General features: G+C 39.0%; 2 protein-coding genes and 1 long non-coding RNA gene across 4 annotated transcripts; 2 read left to right on the top strand and 1 right to left on the bottom strand.

The window, feature by feature from the left end:
- Positions 1 to 348: 348 nt before the first annotated feature.
- Positions 349 to 16,055, top strand: LOC106534999 (integral membrane protein 2A). 2 transcript variants are annotated; one of them, XM_014031840.1, is made up of 6 exons: positions 349 to 568; positions 942 to 1,079; positions 5,616 to 5,795; positions 5,874 to 5,984; positions 13,761 to 13,905; positions 15,403 to 16,055. In XM_014031840.1, exons 1-6 carry the CDS (start codon positions 497 to 499, stop codon positions 15,495 to 15,497), a joined length of 741 nt encoding a protein of 246 aa, XP_013887294.1. In that variant the 5' UTR covers positions 349 to 496; the 3' UTR covers positions 15,498 to 16,055. The 2 variants fall into 2 exon arrangements, with proteins under 2 accessions (XP_013887294.1, XP_013887293.1); XM_014031839.1 differs by lacking the exon at positions 349 to 568 and having other exon boundaries at positions 713 to 1,079.
- On the top strand, positions 5,991 to 7,194 carry LOC106535000 (uncharacterized). The gene is made up of 2 exons (XR_001312403.1): positions 5,991 to 6,908; positions 6,988 to 7,194. It is a non-coding gene; the product is annotated as an uncharacterized LOC106535000 (long non-coding RNA).
- Positions 16,056 to 17,881: 1,826 nt separating the features above from the next.
- gpr174 (G protein-coupled receptor 174) lies at positions 17,882 to 19,366 on the bottom strand. The gene has a single exon (XM_014031838.1). The coding sequence runs from the start codon at positions 19,027 to 19,029 to the stop codon at positions 18,169 to 18,171; it is 861 nt and encodes a 286-aa protein (XP_013887292.1). The 5' UTR covers positions 19,030 to 19,366; the 3' UTR covers positions 17,882 to 18,168.
- Between the last annotated feature and the right edge of the window lie 16 nt (positions 19,367 to 19,382).

Below are 19,382 nucleotides of genomic sequence, written 5' to 3'. Positions count from 1 at the left end.
CTCACTCACTCACTCACTCACTCACTCACTCACTCACTCACTCACTCACTCACTCACTCACTCACTCACTCACTCACTGTGCAATAATGGGCAGTTTATGAATAGGATGTCATTTTGGGGATTACGTTGTTGTTTCAATGTGCAGCCACCAGATGGCGCCAAAACAGCTAAAATCAAAAACTGAAGAGAAACAACTAGAAACGATATCTGGTTTGTTTTACTAGTTTTGGTTTACTAATCGTTTAAATTAGGTCAAATATCTAGTTATGTATATTTTAAGTAGGCAAAGTTTTAAATGCACAATTGTCCTTTTCGAGTGTTTGTTGCTGTAATCCCCTCAGGCACCGGAAGCGGCAGATAAAACCCGAGGTTGCAAAGTGCGTCACACGGCTGAGCTGCGGAGAGAATCGACGCTAAATTTGCAGCCGTCCTTCTTCGACTAGTCTCCGCTTCCGTGGGCTTCAGAAAACCTCTCTGACGTCTCCGGGCCGGCACCATGGTGAAGATAGCTTTTAACTCGGCTCTGGCGCAGAAGGCGCTGGGCAAAGAGGTGCCAGCTGCGGTGAAGGTGAGCTAACCCGGGCTACTAGAGAGAGATGTGGGGGTCCGAACCGCATCAAGGCCTGCACACAGTGCACCGGGGAAAATATGTGCAGAATCACGATATAGTTTGCTGTCATCTTACATACTGGTGTTTTTTTTTTTTTTTTTAATGTGTGGCGGTGTGAAACGCTTGCAGTCAAACTGCACGTGACGGGACCGCCCATCTTCTGAACAGCTGTTCTGCAGAGAACAAAGAGGGGCTTAAAATAAAATGAAAGCTGCAAAGAATTAGATTTTTATATAGATCATGCATGCATTGTGCAATTTTATCATTGCTCTGTCAGTATTATATTTGTGTGTGTGCGCGTGCGTGCGTTTGTGTGTGTCTCCCCATCCAGGATCCTGAAGTGGCCTCTGCTCCTCTGGGCTCTGAGAGCTCCACAGGTCGCTGTCTGCTCACCCTGCTCGGCATTGCCTTCATCCTGAGTGGGCTCATCGTGGGGGGAGCATGTCTCTACCGATATTTCACCCCGAAGGTCAGCTGCGTATAACATTGTTATTATTATTATTATTATTATTATTATTATTATTATTATTATTATTATTATTATTATTATTAACGCCTGTTTCTTATACATAGTATGTAAAATGAGCCATTTTTAAATGTGACTCAAATCAGCAACAGAAAACAGGGATCTGGACACTTGTAGAAATCAAAATGTATAAGTGTGTATAAGACGTTAAAGCAGATTATTTTGTTTAAAAACCAGCAACTGGGGAGCACAAGTTTCACTGTGCCGGCCCCATCCTGCTGAGGGTAACACGCAGGGCATTTGGAGTAAAACACTTGAACCCAAAACAAATGTGAGTTCATCTAAAGCAGTGGTTCCCAAACATTTTATCTTCTGACCCACAAAATATTCATGGCAAAAACTTGTGACCCCAAATATTACTGGTCTGAGTACACGAACGTCATTAATAACCCTAAAAACACAGGCATTTTTTTACAATCTAAACTGCTTGTACACAAATATAAATACTTATTTTTACTTATTTTGTGTTTTTGTAATAATTATAGGGAAAATATTACATCAGCAATTATTTTATTACCCTTTAAATTGATTTCTGGAGATTATCCAAGGTGCTTCATGACCCATAATTGGGTCCCAAGCCCAACTTTGGGAACCAAAGTGCAGTGGTTCTGAAACTTTTCAGCTTTTGACCCACAAAATAACAGTAGCAGAGACCTGTGCCCCCAGCTAATTTTGGATGATAAACATTTGTATCAGGTCAACAAAACATGGTCATGGTAACAATATTTTTATACTACATCTATCCATTTTAAATACACTAACATCACTCCTTTGTAACAACTAAGGCAAAAATGTAACTAATTCAAAAAATCTTTTCAGGACCCCACCTTGATGTTTCAGGACCCCACTTTGGGAAACACTGATCTAAAGAATAGAAAATGTTGAGGTTCTCTCTGGGAGTGCAATGGATGGGTTAGTTTAGAAATGAGATGATACAGGAACATACAGGTACAGGAGAGGCCAGACTGGGATGGTTTGGACATCCAGAGGGTGGTGGTTACTTTGCATGGGAGTTAGGTGGGTTATGACCCCCACAATAATATGATCCAGTGAATATACCCCGTCCCCCCCCACCCCAATAAAATTACATAATTTGCTCTAAAACAATAAAAATTAACTGATTGAGCACAAAGATGCAACTCGCTTGTCTTTAGGTAACTTTGACCTGATGTAAAACTTTATGATGTCATAAATGTATGTTTAAGCATAACTGCTGAAAATGACATGCAATGTTTTAGAGTGTAGCCCCCCCCCCCCCAATGGTAGACCTAAAGTTATGCCCTTGATTAGAGACGCAGCTGCCAGCAAAAAAGACAAAGAGGAGACATATGGATGCAGTTTGAGAGGACATGGGGGTAGTTGGACCCAAAGGACAGAGTAAGATGGAGGAAGAAGACTTGCTGCGGCAACCTACAAAGACGGAACAGCCGAAAGAACAATACATTATTTTATTTGGACAAACTTTAAAAGAACTTTCAAATGATACCAAGATCATGTGTTTAGGTTGAAACACAGGAAAGTTACTGTGTATTTAAGTCAAAATAGCTAATGACCGTCCTGAATTTCCACAGAAGGATGTGAAAAGTTGTCACAAAAAATAGGTACAATTTCTTTAACATTTTTGAGGTTCAGCAGTTGTTCTTTGATAGGTGTTTAGAAGCTTTTTAACAGGATAGAATAATATTAATCAGGTAAGGTTTGATAAATAACTCGCAACAAACCTTTATTCACCCTAAAGATTGAGTCTGGGACATCCATTTATTTCAGAAACATAAGGGAAAACGACATCTGAATGCCCCAGCAACTTATGGATGAGGGCATCCTTTCTTTAAAACTTGACCTTGATCCAATATGGCGACTTGCGAGATGGCAGCCCTATTGTGGACATGGCCTAAAAGATGGGCCCCCTCACTGAATACTTGCTGGGGTATTCAAATATGAAGTTTTCCCCATTTGTTTCCGAAATAAATGAGTGTCCTGTGACTTCTGATTCACCCTGTGCATACAGTACATCATCATAAGCTTTTACACATTTAGCTAGTTGAGAAAAAGTAAGTTGCATTAGTTGATTTTTAAGTTATAGGTAGGTAGGTGAAAACATGGTCTAATGATCTATCAGGTTTTTTCTTTCACCTTTAGGAAAATCAAGGCTAAAAACAGTAAATGAAATGGATTGTGAGAAATGGAATCCTGTGTACTTTTTCTATCAATACAGATTCCCCTTATTACAGCTGAGTCAGCACTGAGAGCAATATAATGACCTTTATTACTCTTCTTGTTGTCATGTCATGGGAAAAGAACAAGAACTGACCTAGAGTCTGTAATCCCAGCACGTGATTTAAAATTTAAAAGCCATAATCATCATCCGTATATTTAATACTTCCTCTTTCTGCAGCCTGTTTGAGCAGAGTTGAGCTGTGGAAGAGGAGCTCTCTGGGATTGTTTTTGGTTGATCTCGAATGGTGAAGTGCTGACTCACACACTTGTGACTTTAAGAAAAAGTGCAGACGTCACCGATTGGAGGTGTTTTGAATTCAGTAGACTGAGATTTTGTCAATCCATTTTTGCAGTGGCTAAAATATAGAGCAGCAGGCAAATTCAAGTTTAAATAGATATTCTGGACAATTTGAAGTAGGGTTGTGTGGAAAAGTTATCAATCAATATCCTGTCTGTTGTCGATAGCTCTTTAAACGTCCTCAGAGAAATAGAGTTTTTTTTAGTCTTCAATCTCTGTCATCCTAAAAAAAAAAAAGAACTCCAATCTCCAAAATTTCATAATGGTTCATTTAAAAGCTCTAATGAAAACCTGTATACCACCATTAATGTTTCTGTTATGGAATTATTACCCAGTTATTTACAGCTTGTAATGGATGTAATCTAGACTCTATAAAATGAATAATCCAGATTAACTTTGTGGAGATGTAGCAGAGTGCTGTATGAATGTATAAAATACACAAGTTCTTCGAGGGGCGCAGGGAAAAACACTAACAATTTGCAGCTTCTTCTGTTTACATTTACTATGTCTTAAAACATTAACTGATATACCATAACTAAGCTTTGCTCATGTTTCAGGCCAAAAATGTTAATCTCTTATTATAAGCTAATTCCTATGAAAATTGAGAGACTGGCAAAGACAATGTTGACAAACTGTTTTATTAAAGCATCAAATGAAAACAATCTGCTTTCCAATGATTTGAGCTCGAAAGTCTGAACTCATTAAATAAAAATTCGGCCTTTTTTGACACTGTTCTGTTGAGAAGAACTAAAACCATTGCCGTTTGAAGCCCCTCAATTTACTGAAATGCAGTTTAAGTCCGACAGAAGTGATGAGCTTCAGCTAGTCCAAGTGGAGCCAAGACCAAAGTGACCTGCTAACATCTCAAAACAACTTCAACGGTTTATGCAAATGTGATTTTATAAACCTTTACATCATTGTCAGTTAGACATTTGTTTACACTAGGCTCTGAGGTTATTTGCAAGTGCAAACGTTACACACAGTACAGCAGTACACAGTTCATCATTCATCCATTTTTCTTCACACACTCATCGTGCAGGGTAGTGAGGAGCTGGTGCCTCTCCCCAGCAGTCTTTGTGTGTGCAATCCCAAAAAAATAAATAAAATAAAATAAAATAACTAACATAAAGCAAAAAGTAAGGCAGTGTTAATGTTTTTATGAACGGCTGAGAAATGTTTGAGTTTGGAGCTGTTTTAGGATGTCAGCTTTTTATTTTAGTCTTGGTTCACAGCTGTAAGCTCACAGGTCTTGAACTGAAAATCTATCATTCCAAATTGATTGAATGATTTAAAACAAGTAAGATATTTATTCAAAACCTATCCATTTCAGAATGGCTGAAATATGCGTTTATGACCTTTTGGAATAACTATATCTACCAGTTAAGCAGGATCACAGCTGTACTCCTGTTTCATCACGTTTTAATCAGTCAAAGAGCATTCATACTGTCTAATGCAGCATTCACACTGACACCCTGTGGTAGCTCTAGCATCGACAGATGCAGCATTATGACTCTAGATAACAAAATTATTCTGGCCCATACAATGCACTAACACTTGGCCCAGATACAGCAAAGAATGAGGGACCAGCACCACATAAACCAAACCACAGCTGGGCCAGATGTGACATGCTGTCTTAAAAACAGTGCCATCATTGCCAGAGCTGGCCCACATTCAGTTGACAAACCACCTGTCATGCCAGCAGTAAGCCAGCCTGACACCAGATCTGACCCACACCTGTCTGCTATGTGGGACGTTCCTTAAACTGGTGTGTTTGCTAAATTTCCAGCTAGCAACTGATTGTTAGACCCAACAGAGAAAACGTACTGTTGATTTACAGTAAATACACGGAGTCTGTTGTAGTTTCAGAGGAAGAAACTGTTTATATTTTGTATCTTTATATTTGTTTCTGTCTGCTTTTGTTTTTGAGTGAGCCATGCAGTGAATGATTTCCCTCTCCCCACCAGAGGCTTTATCACGGTGCGATGCAGTTCACTGACATGTCCAGTGGAGCTGAAAACCAGCCATACTACCTGCCCCAGGTGGAGGAGGAGGTGGAGATCTCTGACAGCATGGCCGTCATCAGCGTCCCCCCTCCTCGCTTCAGACCTGGAGACCCTGCGTACATCCTCCATGACTTCCACAGGGTGAGGCTGAGGGAACGTTGCCTTCTCTTAGGTCAGTGTTGAAATTCCTCGCTGATGATCTCGTGTGTTTGTGAGCAGAAGCTGACGGCATATCTGGACCTGACTCTGAGGACCTGCTTTGTGATTCCTCTGAACACATCTGTGGTTCTGCCCCCTCAGGACCTCATTGACCTCTTCTCACAGCTGATGGTGAGTATGGTTTAAGAGTCAGGATTTAAAAAAAAAAAACCAGCTGGATTACAGTTCTGCTACTCAAGCACTTTCAAAGACAGAAGTATCTGACATTTACTGTACTTGTTAGTAAAAGTAGATTTATTTTATAAAATGTATTTAAGTATTAAAAGTAAAAGTATTTTTTTTTAAAAATTGAACGATTAGAATTTCAAAAACATTTATTGAGAGGTGACCATCCCAAAATTTCTTTCTAAAGGCCGTGATGAATTTAATGTTATATTAACCCTCTGAGGCCGACACCCGCTCTGGAGCGGGCGTACACATGATGCATTGAAAGGTCTTCTGTTATAAATATGACAGCATGCTGAGCATTCATTTCAACTGGGTTGGATAGCACGGACTTCAAACTTAATATAAAACGTGTTTTTTTAATTGATATTGTTGTTATTGACTTCCAAATAAAACAAGGTTTATGGTACATAATTTTCGTCATCATTTTGTGCACGTTTTTACGCATCGCTGTGCATTCAGTGAACGTTTTGTGACCAGAAAGTGACCGATTTCAAAATGACACAGATTTTTCAGATTTTATTAAACGCACCACATTTCCAAAGCAGCCAATCAAAAACGTTTCTCAGAAAAAAACTTGAGGAAAGCGAGCAGAAGCCGCCCGGGAGGAGAAAGTTTTGGAGAGAGGAAGAGGACTGAGCATAGTGGACAATTTGGATTCCGGATTTAGCTAGCACTGTTTTTTGTTTGCCTGTGTAAGTGTGTTAGAGTGCATAAGTTTGTGTGCAGTGTGTGTAGTAGTTTTAGTCTGTCTGTCGACATGGATCGTCGTTATATGACGGCCGAACAAGCTCTGCGTACTTTTATGAGCTTGGAGGAGGATGATGATGGCGGCGTGCACGGAGATGAATCGGACACGTCGGAGTTGAGGTTTGTCTTTTTTTCTTTCTTTGTTTATTTGGCATTGAACATGTACAGTAAGATTATACAAGCTAATTTACGTCTGCAGGTGGATGACCCGTCAGTTTTTTTTTCTGTGAAGAGAATGAGGAAGCGGAGGAGGAGGACGTGGTGACAGCGTTGCGGAGGACTCGCTCTGGTCCAGATGAGGTCTACATCAAATGTCCAGGACAGGAGACAAAATCTTTTTTTTGTCTGTTCTAACTCCAGGGAAGATAAGAGACAGGTTCAGAGTCACCATGTGGAACATTCACCTGAATAATCCTGAGGAGGATGTTGAAAATTATCAAAAGAAGAGAACACCTGGACACGACAAACTGTTTTAGACCCAATGGGCCTCATGCAAGAACCGTTCGTACGCACAGATTTGTTCTTAAGTTGTGCGTACGAGTGATTTAGGAGAATTTGTGGCATTCACCAATGTTTTCGTTTTCTAAGAATTTTTTCAGATACGAACAAAATTCACGAGTGGTCCAGACCTGTCGTATATTTTACGAGCAGTCAGTCTGCTGTTATCCAGACGGGTTTTCCTCCATAATAACTTTATATTTCGTTAGTTTTAAATATTTTGAGTTGAAAATAAATTACACTTCATGATTATCTTGACAATATGCTATTCTGCTTGAATAAGAGTTATAATTTTAAATGTAATAATTTAGACTAACAATATAAATTGTTCGTTCGTCCGTTTTCCGCCGCTTATCCGGGATCGGGTCGCGTGGGCAGCTGCAGAGACCCCGCTCTCCCCAGCGACACCTTCCAGCTCGTCCTGGGGGACTCCGAAACGTTCCCAGACCAGATGGGGATACATGATCCCTCCAGCAAGTCCTGGATTTTCTCCAAAGTGCCAGACATATTTTGAAAACATTTTAAAATGCTTATTTCAGAACCGCAACTGCGACCACTTGAGACCGCGCCGGTGGGGGGGAGGGGGGGGGGGTACGGTGCTTGACGGTGTGGCTTCTGAATAAATGAAAACGATTTAACACAGTTGTTTATACATTTAGCAGCTCTTTTTATTCCACAGCTGACCTGCTACAAATGACAGATTTTCTTTTCTGGATCTCTGACAGACGGACTTCAATCTCTGAACTCGTAAAGTTCTTCTTTTTAGTTTTCGCTGTCATTTTCATGAATGGACACTTCCTTGCATCTGAGGCAGGAAACAGCCTTATATGGTGTTTTTGGGGTGGTAATTATGCTAATCTCCTCTCGTGTGCACGAGCAGCTGGATAGAACAGGTGGAATTTACGCAGCTCATTTACACACTTTTCCTGAAGATAGAAGAGTTTGTTGAATCTGACGTGACATGTTCGTACGAACCCTTTGTACGAACAAAAGTAAGAGAAATTTAGGATAAGAATACGAACATGTTCTTGCATGAGGCCCATTGTGATGTTGGACATAATTTGTAGTGGAGTCGTTGTGAATGACTATAAAAATAGTTGCAAACAAAAAAAATTACATTTTGATGTTGGACATAATTTGTAGTGGAGTCATTGTGAATGATTTTATAAATAGTTGCAAACCTAAAAATATTACATTTTGATGTTGGAAAGAATTTGTAGTGGAGTCGTGAAAGATTTTGTAAATAGTTACAAACAAAAAAATGTGATCTTGGATAGAATTTGTAGTGGAGTCATTGAGAATGACTAAAAATAATTGCAAACAAAAATATTAAATTTTGATGTTGGACAGAATTAGTGGTGGAGTCAATGTGAACCATTTTGCAAATGTAAAAAACGCCTGGGAATTTTCCCAATATTTTATGTGAAATCAAAAATATTGGTTTTTTGATACATTTTTACATATATTTTTAAAGTTTACACTACAGAGTCTCGTTATTGATAAAAGAAAATGTTTGTTATATAGATTTGTGAATTTTATAGTGAATAAATCAGTATTTTTTTCTACTTGGATTTTGTCTTTTGTTTTTTTGTGATATTTTGGTCCACTGTGATAATGAACTGTGTCAAAATGAAACAAACACTCTAAAACAGGGGTGCCCAACCAGTCACTCGCGGGCAACCGGTCGCCCGCCAGCTGGTTCCCAGGTGCCCGTGAAGCGCAGCCTTGCTGTGGAGCCTCTAGCGCTGGCTCTGAGCATCAGATCCCAGAGTGGCTGGTCTTGTTTGAAAGCTCTGGTTCTGCACTACAAGATGAATTTGAATGAAATCCCTGCCACGTCCCCCCGCGGAGATATAAGCGAAAAACCTCCAAAATTATACACCGTCTGACCTCCGCCGGGGGTGGTTTTAGCCCCCCTCCCCGGGCTAGGAGCTTAGGATCCCGGAGTGGCTGGTCGGGTTTTAAAGCTCTGGTTCTGTCCTATAAGCTGATACTTGAATGGAGTCTCTATGACATCCCCCCGTGGAGCTATAAGCAAATTACGCACGACTTAGTGCGTTTTACGTGTATTTTTGGGATGAAATTTCAACCTTTGTTTGCTTCTTCCGCGGGCTCTGAGCATCGGATCCGGGAAAGTGAGATGACTTTGGAAAGTTACGGTCCTCCTCTACAAACTGGAAGTGGTTGCAAGTTCCTGGGACGTTCCTCCGCGGAGTTATTAACCAACGACCGGCCGAAAAAGGTGCTTTGGCGGGCAATATAGTACTCAATTTACTCTGGAGCCTCTAGTGCCGGCTCTGAGCGTCAGATCTGGGTGCGGAGGAAGAGAAGAAGGAAGAGATCCAGTGAGGTGGAACCGTGGTCATGCATGCAGCACCCGCTCTCCCGCCTGGATTTAGCCAGAACCCCCTGGCGAGCGATATTTCTGCAAAAATGCATAAAATTCAGAAACCCACCTGATGGATCACTTCCAGGCAACAAAAGGAACAGAATTGGTCAGGTGAAACCGGTCCTTGAAGCTCAGCACCGGGTTTTATAGCCGCCTGCCTGCTAATAAGCCCCCGGGCAATATTTCTGCAATAATGCATAAAATTCAGAAACCCAACTGATGGATCACTTCTTGGCAATAAAAGGAACAGATCTGATCAGGTGAAACCGGTCCTGGAAGCTCAGCACAGGGTTTTATAACGGCCTGCCCACTGAACCACTGGCGGGTGATATTTCTGCAATAATGTATAAAATTCAGAAACCCACCTGATGGATCTGTTCCAGGCTATAAAAGGAACAGTTCTGATCAGGTGAAACCGGTCCTGGAAGCTCAGCACTGGGTTTTATAGCCGCCTGCGAGAGAGTTTATATTATGTGCTTTGACTTTGAAAAAAAGGGCGGTACTCTTGTGGTAGCCATGTTCACCCTGATAGTTTTGTGATATTTTTGTTTTTGTTTTGTCGCTTCAATTAGTACTCAGTGTAACGTGCGAGCTATGAGGGCAGGAAACCTGCCCAGTGCAAGAACCACAGAGTCGAATATTTTGCACGGGAACTCGTCTCCATTTATTCAAAAAACTATCCTCTCTTCTCTCCATACAGGGGAGGAAAAACAAAACAAAAATACTATCAGGGTCAACATGGCTACCACAAGAGTACTGCCCTTTTTTCAAAGTCAAAGCACACAATGTAAAACTCTCTCGTTTATACTATTTCGAAAAGTGACATGATGGTGGAGATTCACAAATCTCCCAACAACTATTTCAAACCTCAGTCTGCAGCATGCAGGATGGTGTCATCTGTAGGTGCTGAAGAGCTCAGTCCCTCACTGGTCCAGACTTCCGGCTCCAGACCATTCAAAGAGTTCCACCTGGTTCACCACCTATAAACAACACACATACACACACACACAGCCATGTTAGTTACAGAAAACAAGGGCACACCCAAACTGCAAAAGAAATAACACAGAGGTGCCAGGCAGTGTATAACGCACTAGTCTGGTCTAAAATGTAATAAAAAGAAAACAACATACAGACGTAACAAGGACACAACTTTTTATGCAGGCTATATAAAAATAAATGTATGTCTGTACCTTAGTGGGATTTTCATGTTCAGCAGCAGGTCTGGGAAAGAGTTACTCTGCTTGCAGTGTCCGGTCATTGCTGGAGTGCCATCAGTTGTTATGGAAATGAGTTTATAGAGGGGCAAGTTGCTATTATTAACAATCTCCATAAACGCATTAAAAATTTGTTCTCTGGTGTGTCCCTGGTGAGCAGCTCCTCTTTTGCACTCATGTCTGCAAAGGCCATTCTGATAAAAACACAGCTGGGCCACATCTACCATGTTGGTCGACTCATCAAATTGAAGAAACACTGTTTGACGTCCTTTTTTTAGCTGGTCCTCACATCCACAGCCGTTCCCTCACATCGCTGTGTCACAGTTTGTCTGGACAACGGCACGTGTTTATAGCAGCCACGATCACTCACTTTTATTTTCAAATTCATGAAAAAGTGCTTCTGCAGCCTCAGTAAACGCTTCTTTCATAACTTCTCCATTGCTGAAAGACTTTTTGTGTTGAGCCAGGATCATGAGGCTTTCATAGCAGGCAGCCTTGTGCAGGGCCGAGTGAAAATTGATTGCTGTCCTGCAAGCTTGTTTTTCAGCTCCAGCACTTTCTGAGTCCGTAAAGAACTTTTAGGAGGGGAAATACATCTTGTACCATTTGTTCATCGTCTTGAAATAACGCTTCAAGTTACCGTTTTTGGACAAGGCAGTGCTCGAATTACATATGAGGCAGATAGACTTCGAATTAGAAAAAAAATAGTCCTCCTCCCTCTCTGGGTGAAAATAATAACTTTGTTTCCTTGTTTGCTCATTTTTCATCCATTTTTTTCCGCACTAGTAACCAACTGTATTACTCCCAGATGGGTTTTTGAATTCTATGCATTATTGCACACATATCGCCCGCCAGTGGCTCCAGCAGGCAGGCTGTTATAAAACTGGTGCTGAGCTTCCAGGACCGGTTTCACCTGATCAGATCTGTTCCTTTTGTTGCCTGGATGTGATCCATCAGGTGGGTTTCTGAATTTTATGCATTTTTGCAGAAATATCGCCCGCCAGGGGGTTCTGGCTAAATCCAGGTGAGAGAGCGTGTGCTGGATGTAGCACCACGGTTTCACCTCACTGGGTCTCTTCCTTTTATTCCCCTGCATCAGCACAAGCAGCCCCATGCTGGAATTCAGCCGTTTCACCCACCAGAGCTCGCCCAACGACATTTAATCGCTTATATCTCCGTGGGAGAACGTCCCAGGAACTTGCAACCACTCCAGGTTGTAGCGGAGATCCAGAGCTTTAAAACGAGCCATGTCCTGCCCGGATCCGACTCAGAACCGGCGCTAGAGGCTCCGCAGTAAAATGAGTACTATATCGCCTGCCAAAGCTTTCCAAAGTCATCTCACTTTCCCGGATCCGATGTTCAGAGCTTGCAGGAGAAACAAATGAAGGTTGAAATTTCCTCCCGAAAATGAGCGAAAAATGCACTAAGTGGTGCGTGATTTGGCGGTTTTTTGCTTATAGCTCCGCGGGGCGCTCTGTGCATTTCTGCCTCATTATCAAAAAAGGCGTACTGCCCTTCTTCTTCTCTACTATTGGTCAACAGACAGGAAGGAGCAGGATCTATGTGCAGATTGTGCATACATGTGTTTCCTCAGTTTAGCTTAGAGTTTAAAACACTTTTGTCCTCCTTGTCTTTGATTTAAACTAAACTTTGTTAAGCAATTTTTATTACTTTCTTCAAAGTCAAAAGTTTAAATACACCAGGTTACTATGCTTTTAAACAATTTTAGATAATTGATATGTCTTTGGAAGCTTAGGTTTATTGATAACATCTGAGTTAATTAGTTACCAAATACTAATGATGTGTATTTAAACTTTTGACTTTGAAGAAAATAATGAAAGTTGCCCTAAAAACATTCTTATTATTTTGGCATTTAGGAAATAGAAAAAAAATAGGTAATCCGAATTGTCCTAAAATGGGAAATGTTTTTTTCTGATTTAACATCAAGACAGTGTGAAAAAAATTAATGTGTCTTTATATAGTGTATGTAAACTTCTGTTTTCAACTGTAAATGCACAATTGAACCACACTGTAAGAAACTAATTCTACCACTCAGATTGAGAAACAATTAGAAAATCTAAAAATGGCATATCTACTCACCTTCTGCTCATCCATAAATCAAATGGATTCTCCTGGGACTCACCAGTGCCACAAACTATCACAAAGAACCTGCTCTTGAATGATGCTCTTGCCGAGTTCAGACTTTTTTTTTCTAAAAATGCAGACTTTTTCCCCCATCAAAATTCTGATAATAAAGTCAGAATTTATGGGTCAGCTAATTGTTGCAATGCATTTATCATAAATATTTGTTAAAGATAAGCACAATACCATTATGGTATGTACTTTTAACCACAAAAAAAAATTGACCCTGTGCAGGGTTGCAACAAGCTGCTGGCTGTAATGGTGCATCAGTGAAATGAGGAAATGGAGCGTGCAAGTGTCTGAAATAGTACTAGTATCTATTCTATTGGTACACAATATAATCACTGTGTAAATGACTTACAGATTTTTTACTTTAATGTCCTTGAAGACTCAAATTTACAGGTTTAATGCAGAGCAGCTATAAACACTTTAGCAAAAAGTAATGTGGACATTGCAGTCTTGACATTTAGTCATAAAAATGTGTTCTTTGTTCCTTAATTGCATACCATATAAAAGGTTCAGTTAGTTTGAGAAAATGAACCTCTTTAGTAACCTGCTGAAACGTTTTGTGCTGTGCTTGGTGTTGCTAAAGCTTGGTGCTGCAAAGAGTGTCCTAACAGAGCACCAAAATGTTGCACATAAAACAAATGTTTTCACAATTATTCTTGCTTCCTCTGGTTGCAACACATTTAGTTCTTTTTTGTTTTTCTTTTCTTGTTTATATCACAGTCTGATTCGTACCGTAGCTATCTGGTGCATGAGGACCTTGTCGTCACTGAGCGTATTAGTGACGTCAAACCTCTTGGTTTCTACATCCGCCGGCTGTGTGACGGAAAAGAAACCTACAGGATGGAACGTCGTGCAAACCTTCCAGGTATAGATGCACTAGACATATTTTAAGTTATTTACACATTTAGCAGACGAATGTAAAATCAATCCTGATGACTTCTAAGCTCAAACTAGGGCTGCAACTAACGATTATTTTAATAATCGATTAATCTGTCGATTATTTTTTCGATTAATCGGCCAAATCATTAAAACGCTTGATTACATGAATATGAGTAGATAAAAATTTATTTCATTCCTGTATAAATTAGGGATGCAAGTTATTGACTAATTAATTGATCTGAAGTTGATTTATCTTATAGACTGACCAGCAATGAATTGATAAGCAGCCATTTTCTTTAAAAACTGGAGTTTTCTCTTGAATCAAGAGGGTCTATTCATAACATGAAGGATTTTTTAAAATAATCTCCTGAATTAAAAAACAGAAGCACATCATCACTATTTTAACAATTTATTTTGCCAGTTGTATTAAATACCGACTGAAAAAAAAAAGTGTATTTCTCATACATGAAACATAACAGAAATTTAATAGGTTGCTGAATTAGGAAAGTAGAATAAAACATGATTTTTAGATGTAAAACTATTATTAATTTATTAGAATTTATTTAAATTTAACATTTATAATTTTTCTCTAATTCTTTACTTTTTGCTTCATTCTTGTTGGTTCTGTCGGACTTGACCCAGTGGTTCTGAGTCAGACAGGGCGAATCTTTACAGGTAATTTTTTTATTCTTCCTAAACTTTATTTAGGTCAGCCAGCATTGACAATGCTCTGTGGGTGACGTAATCAGCTCCGCGACATGGTGAGGGACGCATAAATAGCGCAACACAACGAATCGATAATGGAATTCGTTGCCAACGCTTTTAGTAATCGATTTTTATCGATTTTATCGATTTGTTGTTGCAGCCCTAGCTCAAACAAAAAAATAATCTGAGACTCATCTCAGGCCTGTGTGTTTACCACAAGGGTTATTGTGACACACTGAACTCTGAGTCAGACATTAAACCAATATACAGTATTTAGGGGTCTTTCCAGAACTTCAAGCTAGATATTTGTTTTTAATTTTAACATTTAATTTGTCTTAAAAAAATAAGAAAAAGAAATGTCAAATAAAAAAGCTTCGTTGTGACATTTTGTAAAACTAAAGTTTCTTAAAGAGCTAGAATTTTTAATAGGTCATTCAAATTGGATACTTTTATTTATTTTTTTTTCAAAGGTAGGAGCAGCTATCTAAGTTTTAGTGATAAATTACAAAACTGTCAAACTCACAAGAAGCAGACAAACAAAAAAGTTAACATTGCTAATTTTAAGTTAGAAGAAATACATCCAGTTAGCTTGCTAGCTTTAGTTTTGTTATCTTCATTATTTCCAGTTTTGGTGATAAATAAGAAGACAAACGCTCCCTAAAAACACCTCACGCACAATAAAATGAAAATGAAATTTTTTTCAGTTCAACTAAAATTAAAACAATTTCAGACATTTTTTAGTTTATGGTGGTTATTTGTGTGATTCTTTACTTCTCAGGCGGAAACATCCAAAAGCGCTCTGTCGACAACTGCTTCACCATCCGTCACTTTGAGAACAAGTTTGTGACGGAGACCCGCATCTGCAAGGCTTGATGGGAAAGCATCAGTGTAGGTTGGAGAAAGTACTGGAAAGAGAACAAGCTGAAGACTGATGGATGGAGACAGATGGAGCGAGTTGGTGGGATAAGATGAGAAAAGATTTTAAGCACAAAGTTAGTTTTGTATAAAAATTTCCATTTTCTTTTTAGCTTGTGTTTAGTGGTTTTTAAGTTCCAGTGTTAAAGATTAAATCCCTCTGCTGCTGTTTTACTCTGAACCTGTATAGGTCATAGCTTTTTTGCACAAGTATTAACTAGCTAGTCACGTGATGTTAGCTTGAAGCACACTAATAGTTCACACTAATCGTTAGTAAACACTAATCTGTTATGTTGAGTGCAGTTTTGTTGTTGTAGCTTCCTGCAGACTTATTATCGTATTACAGCCAGCCATCCATCCCATCCAGAGTTATTGGTGAATTAATTAAATATTCTAGAAGGCACCTAAGCCAGTCTTGTCTTGTGTCATCCTAACATCAACACAATATTAGAGCAGCATTGATGAGATATTGTATCTTTTGTGGTTTAGTTCTAATAAAGGAATAGTTCAGTTTTTTTTGTTTTGAAGTTTCATTTTGTGGAAAGATGATGAGCAAATTTTAAATAGCTTTTTGAACAACCTCAGTTGTGGTTTCACCCTTACTGAACTGATGAGCTGACGGTTATTGCTGCCATATTTAAACAGCTCCATTATTTCTGCATGTTCTTCTCGTGTTTGTGTGGGTTTTCTACTCCGGTTTCCTCCCACAAACTAAAATTATGCATGTTATGTTGCCTTCAGGCCCAGTTCTCCCTTGCAAAAGAAATCTGTGATCTCAGTGGGATTTGCTTGGTAAAATAAAGGTTATTAAATAAATTAAAAAAATCTTGCACAGAGTATTTAATAATTTTTTTCACAGTTTTGACAGAAATATGTTATAGTCCTTTGCTGCTGAAACTAGCTGCTATTGCTTTTATTTGTGCTTGCAAATGACCTCAGAATTCCCTGTAAATGATTATTTAGTTTAAATAGACAATGTAATAATTTATAAAACAGGTTTTTTTGTAAATGGCTTAGAAATTTTTTAGTTTGAAGTTGTTTGAATGTGGCAGCAGTACTCAGACCATCTGGGGCTAGCGGTTAGTCCATCAGCTAACAACTAGCTTGTTAACTCTTGACTAAAGACTAGTTGAGGCATTTCAAACTCCCCAAGTAGGACATTGCTAACTCAAGTTACACATTAATCATAACCTTTCCACAGAATGAATCATTCAAGTTCATGCAAGCATGAAATTTCCTGGTGTGCAGTTCCACAATTGGCATTGAATTGTAGAGATGATAAAAGATGTACAGTACAGAGTGAGAGCTGTCTGTTGTCGCTTTCGTAGATATTTCAGAGTGTCCTGCTGCTTCCAGAGGTGTCCTCTGTCTGGTTTTGATTTAGTGTAGTAACCCGTTCTGCATCCCTCAGTGTTTTGAAGCTGTTTTGTGTTTGCATAGGGACATTCATAGCTGTAACCTAATAGAAAGGATGAGTAAAAGGACGGAACAAATCACAAGAGTATTGCACAATAATTGAAAACATTTTGATTGTCTGGTTTGAAATGAATTTGTAGTTATACTTTATGGGTTTAACCTTCACTAAGATAGATATGACTATTTTGTGTATTATTATAGGTGTTTGTGAGGTTAGAAAAATGGGTTTTTAACATTTGCACAAGAATATTTTACCTGATTAAATAATTTATGTGAAACGGTTGACCTATAAGTCTGTTTTCTCCTGAAACTAGGGATAAATGTGTTTTAAAAATGGCTCTGTCTAAAACCCATCTGAATTATTTTTTAGTGGGTTCAGTTATTGTGATGTGTGCATAGAAAGACATGCTTTTAAAGGTTTTCTCATTGCTTTTTAACAGAAGATTGGATAAAAAGAAAGTGTGTGAAACTACTGAAATAAATTTGACTTTGTTGTTGAATAAAATAGCTTTTCTTTACGTATTAGAACTTTGCCAGTTTGGGTATAATTAACCTGAGATAACCAGTGATCTGATTTTAACATTTAGTTGATTCTTGACAAAGGTTGGGGACCCCTGGAAAACAAAATTCAAAACAATTTCTGAAGATTTATGTTGTCTTGCTGTATAAATGCTGTTTGATAAACAGCAAAACAGGAGTGTTTTATAAAATGCATATAACACTGCATGTTGGATTTAGACCTTATTTAGTTGGACTACATTTCAAGTTTTATTTTTAGTTTAAAACAAAATGTATATTTAAAATTTTACCTCCTAATTGCTCAAAATCAATGTTTGTTTGTAAGATTATGAGGTTCGATTAGTTCTAAATAGCTTTTAGAAATTAAAAAAAAAAAACAAAAAAAAATGTTCAGGAGGGCAAGGGGCTTTTTTAAGGTGTGGCCACTGCCCCGTCTTTTTGGCTCTCCTGATCATGTCATTGAATTTAAGAAATTTGTCTGTTTTAAACATTTTGTTCTATATCCTGATGTCTGTTGGAAGCTGATACCTACAGTTCTTCACGAAAGAAACTCATCGCTCATTAAATGTAAAAAAATATCTGTTTTAATTACAAGTAAATAAATAAAAATCACATTTTCACTTATTTATGCATACATCATATTTTCTTGGTTGGTCACGAATAAGATGGTGGTCCATTAACAACAGCGATAAGATCAGTCGTCCTCATCTGTGTCCTCTCCGCCAGTTATGCAAGACAGGCGCCTGTTAAAGTTCATGCTGTCTGGTATCTCTGGTTTATTCAGTCGCTTCCAAAATTCATCGCTTGTGAAGTAGTAAATGAGTGGATCGAGGCTGCAGTTCAGGCTGGCAAGGCAGAGGTTCACAGTGTGGCATCGCTGGATCGTGTCTCTAAGGGCGCAGTCATTCAGTGCTTTGACTTTTGCCAGAAAGTCCAGGGGCAAAGTGATATGGTAAGGTGCAAAACACAATAAGAAGACAACAGCACAGCTTAGCACCATCTTTAACGCCCTCTTTTTCTCCCCCCTGTCAGGAAAAGCCTCTGTCGTTACCTTTCGGAGGCTACCAGCAGTCAAACAGGCACAGACAAACACAAAGATGAGGGGAATGATGAAGCCAAACAGTTCTGCAACTATTAGGAGGGCCCAGACTGCTGTAGGGCTGACAGGTCTCATAGGCAGCTCTAAGAAACACTGCTGGGAAACATTTACATTGCTGTCCGAACTGGGGTTCCTCAGCAAAGGGAATATCAGACAAGAGGAACAGACCAGCAGCCAGCCAAACACACAAATCAAAGGGTCTCCTTTTTGCCTTGACGAGTTGTACGACAGCGGACAAATGATGAGCTGGCAGCGGCGCATACTGATGCACACCAGGAAGTAGATGGAGGCATACATGTTGACATATTTTAGATAGAAGCAGACGAGGCAGAGAAAATTACTAAAAGGCCAGACGTCGTTCAGATAGTAGTAGATCCGTAGCGGCAGGGACAGCACCTGTGCACAGTCAACAAATTGAGATGGTTGTAGAACAAAAAAAATAAAAAAATATTCCATCTGTAAAGGCCAAACAAACAATGCATATTTTTTTTAAATGCATAAAATCTTTAAACTGTATTTTATTGAAAAGTTAAGCATTATTTAGGAAGTAAGAAAGTTGGGAAAATAGGTTTAAAAATGTTTTTGCATTACTCTGCATTCTGAGATGTTTTTGTTACAAGGTGTCTGATATAATCTTTATAGAATAATACTTAGATTTTTTTAATGTTACATTTATAAAAATAAAATGACACAAATGAACTGCAAATTGTATTTAGAAAAATATAACGCAGTAGCTATCATTTATTTCTGTGCTGGGAAATTTTAGGGGTGTGTGTGTGTGTGTGTGTGTGTGTGTGTGTGTGTATATA

This window comes from Austrofundulus limnaeus, unplaced genomic scaffold (genome assembly GCF_001266775.1).
Source record: "Austrofundulus limnaeus strain Quisiro unplaced genomic scaffold, Austrofundulus_limnaeus-1.0 Scaffold1333, whole genome shotgun sequence".
NCBI lineage: Eukaryota > Metazoa > Chordata > Actinopteri > Cyprinodontiformes > Rivulidae > Austrofundulus > Austrofundulus limnaeus.
This window is presented reverse-complemented; position numbering and strand designations above follow the sequence as displayed.

Coding starts and splice junctions, on each gene's coding strand:
- LOC106534999 (XM_014031839.1), top strand. CDS start 855: ATGCATTGTGCAATTTTATCATTGCTCTGTCAGTATTATATTTGTGTG. Junction 1,080..5,615: donor ACCGATATTTCACCCCGAAG/GTCAGCTGCGTA, acceptor TCTCCCCACCAG/AGGCTTTATCACGGTGCGAT. Junction 5,796..5,873: donor TCCTCCATGACTTCCACAGG/GTGAGGCTGAGG, acceptor GTTTGTGAGCAG/AAGCTGACGGCATATCTGGA.
- gpr174 (XM_014031838.1), bottom strand. CDS start 19,029: ATGGAATATTTTTTTATTTTTTTTGTTCTACAACCATCTCAATTTGTT.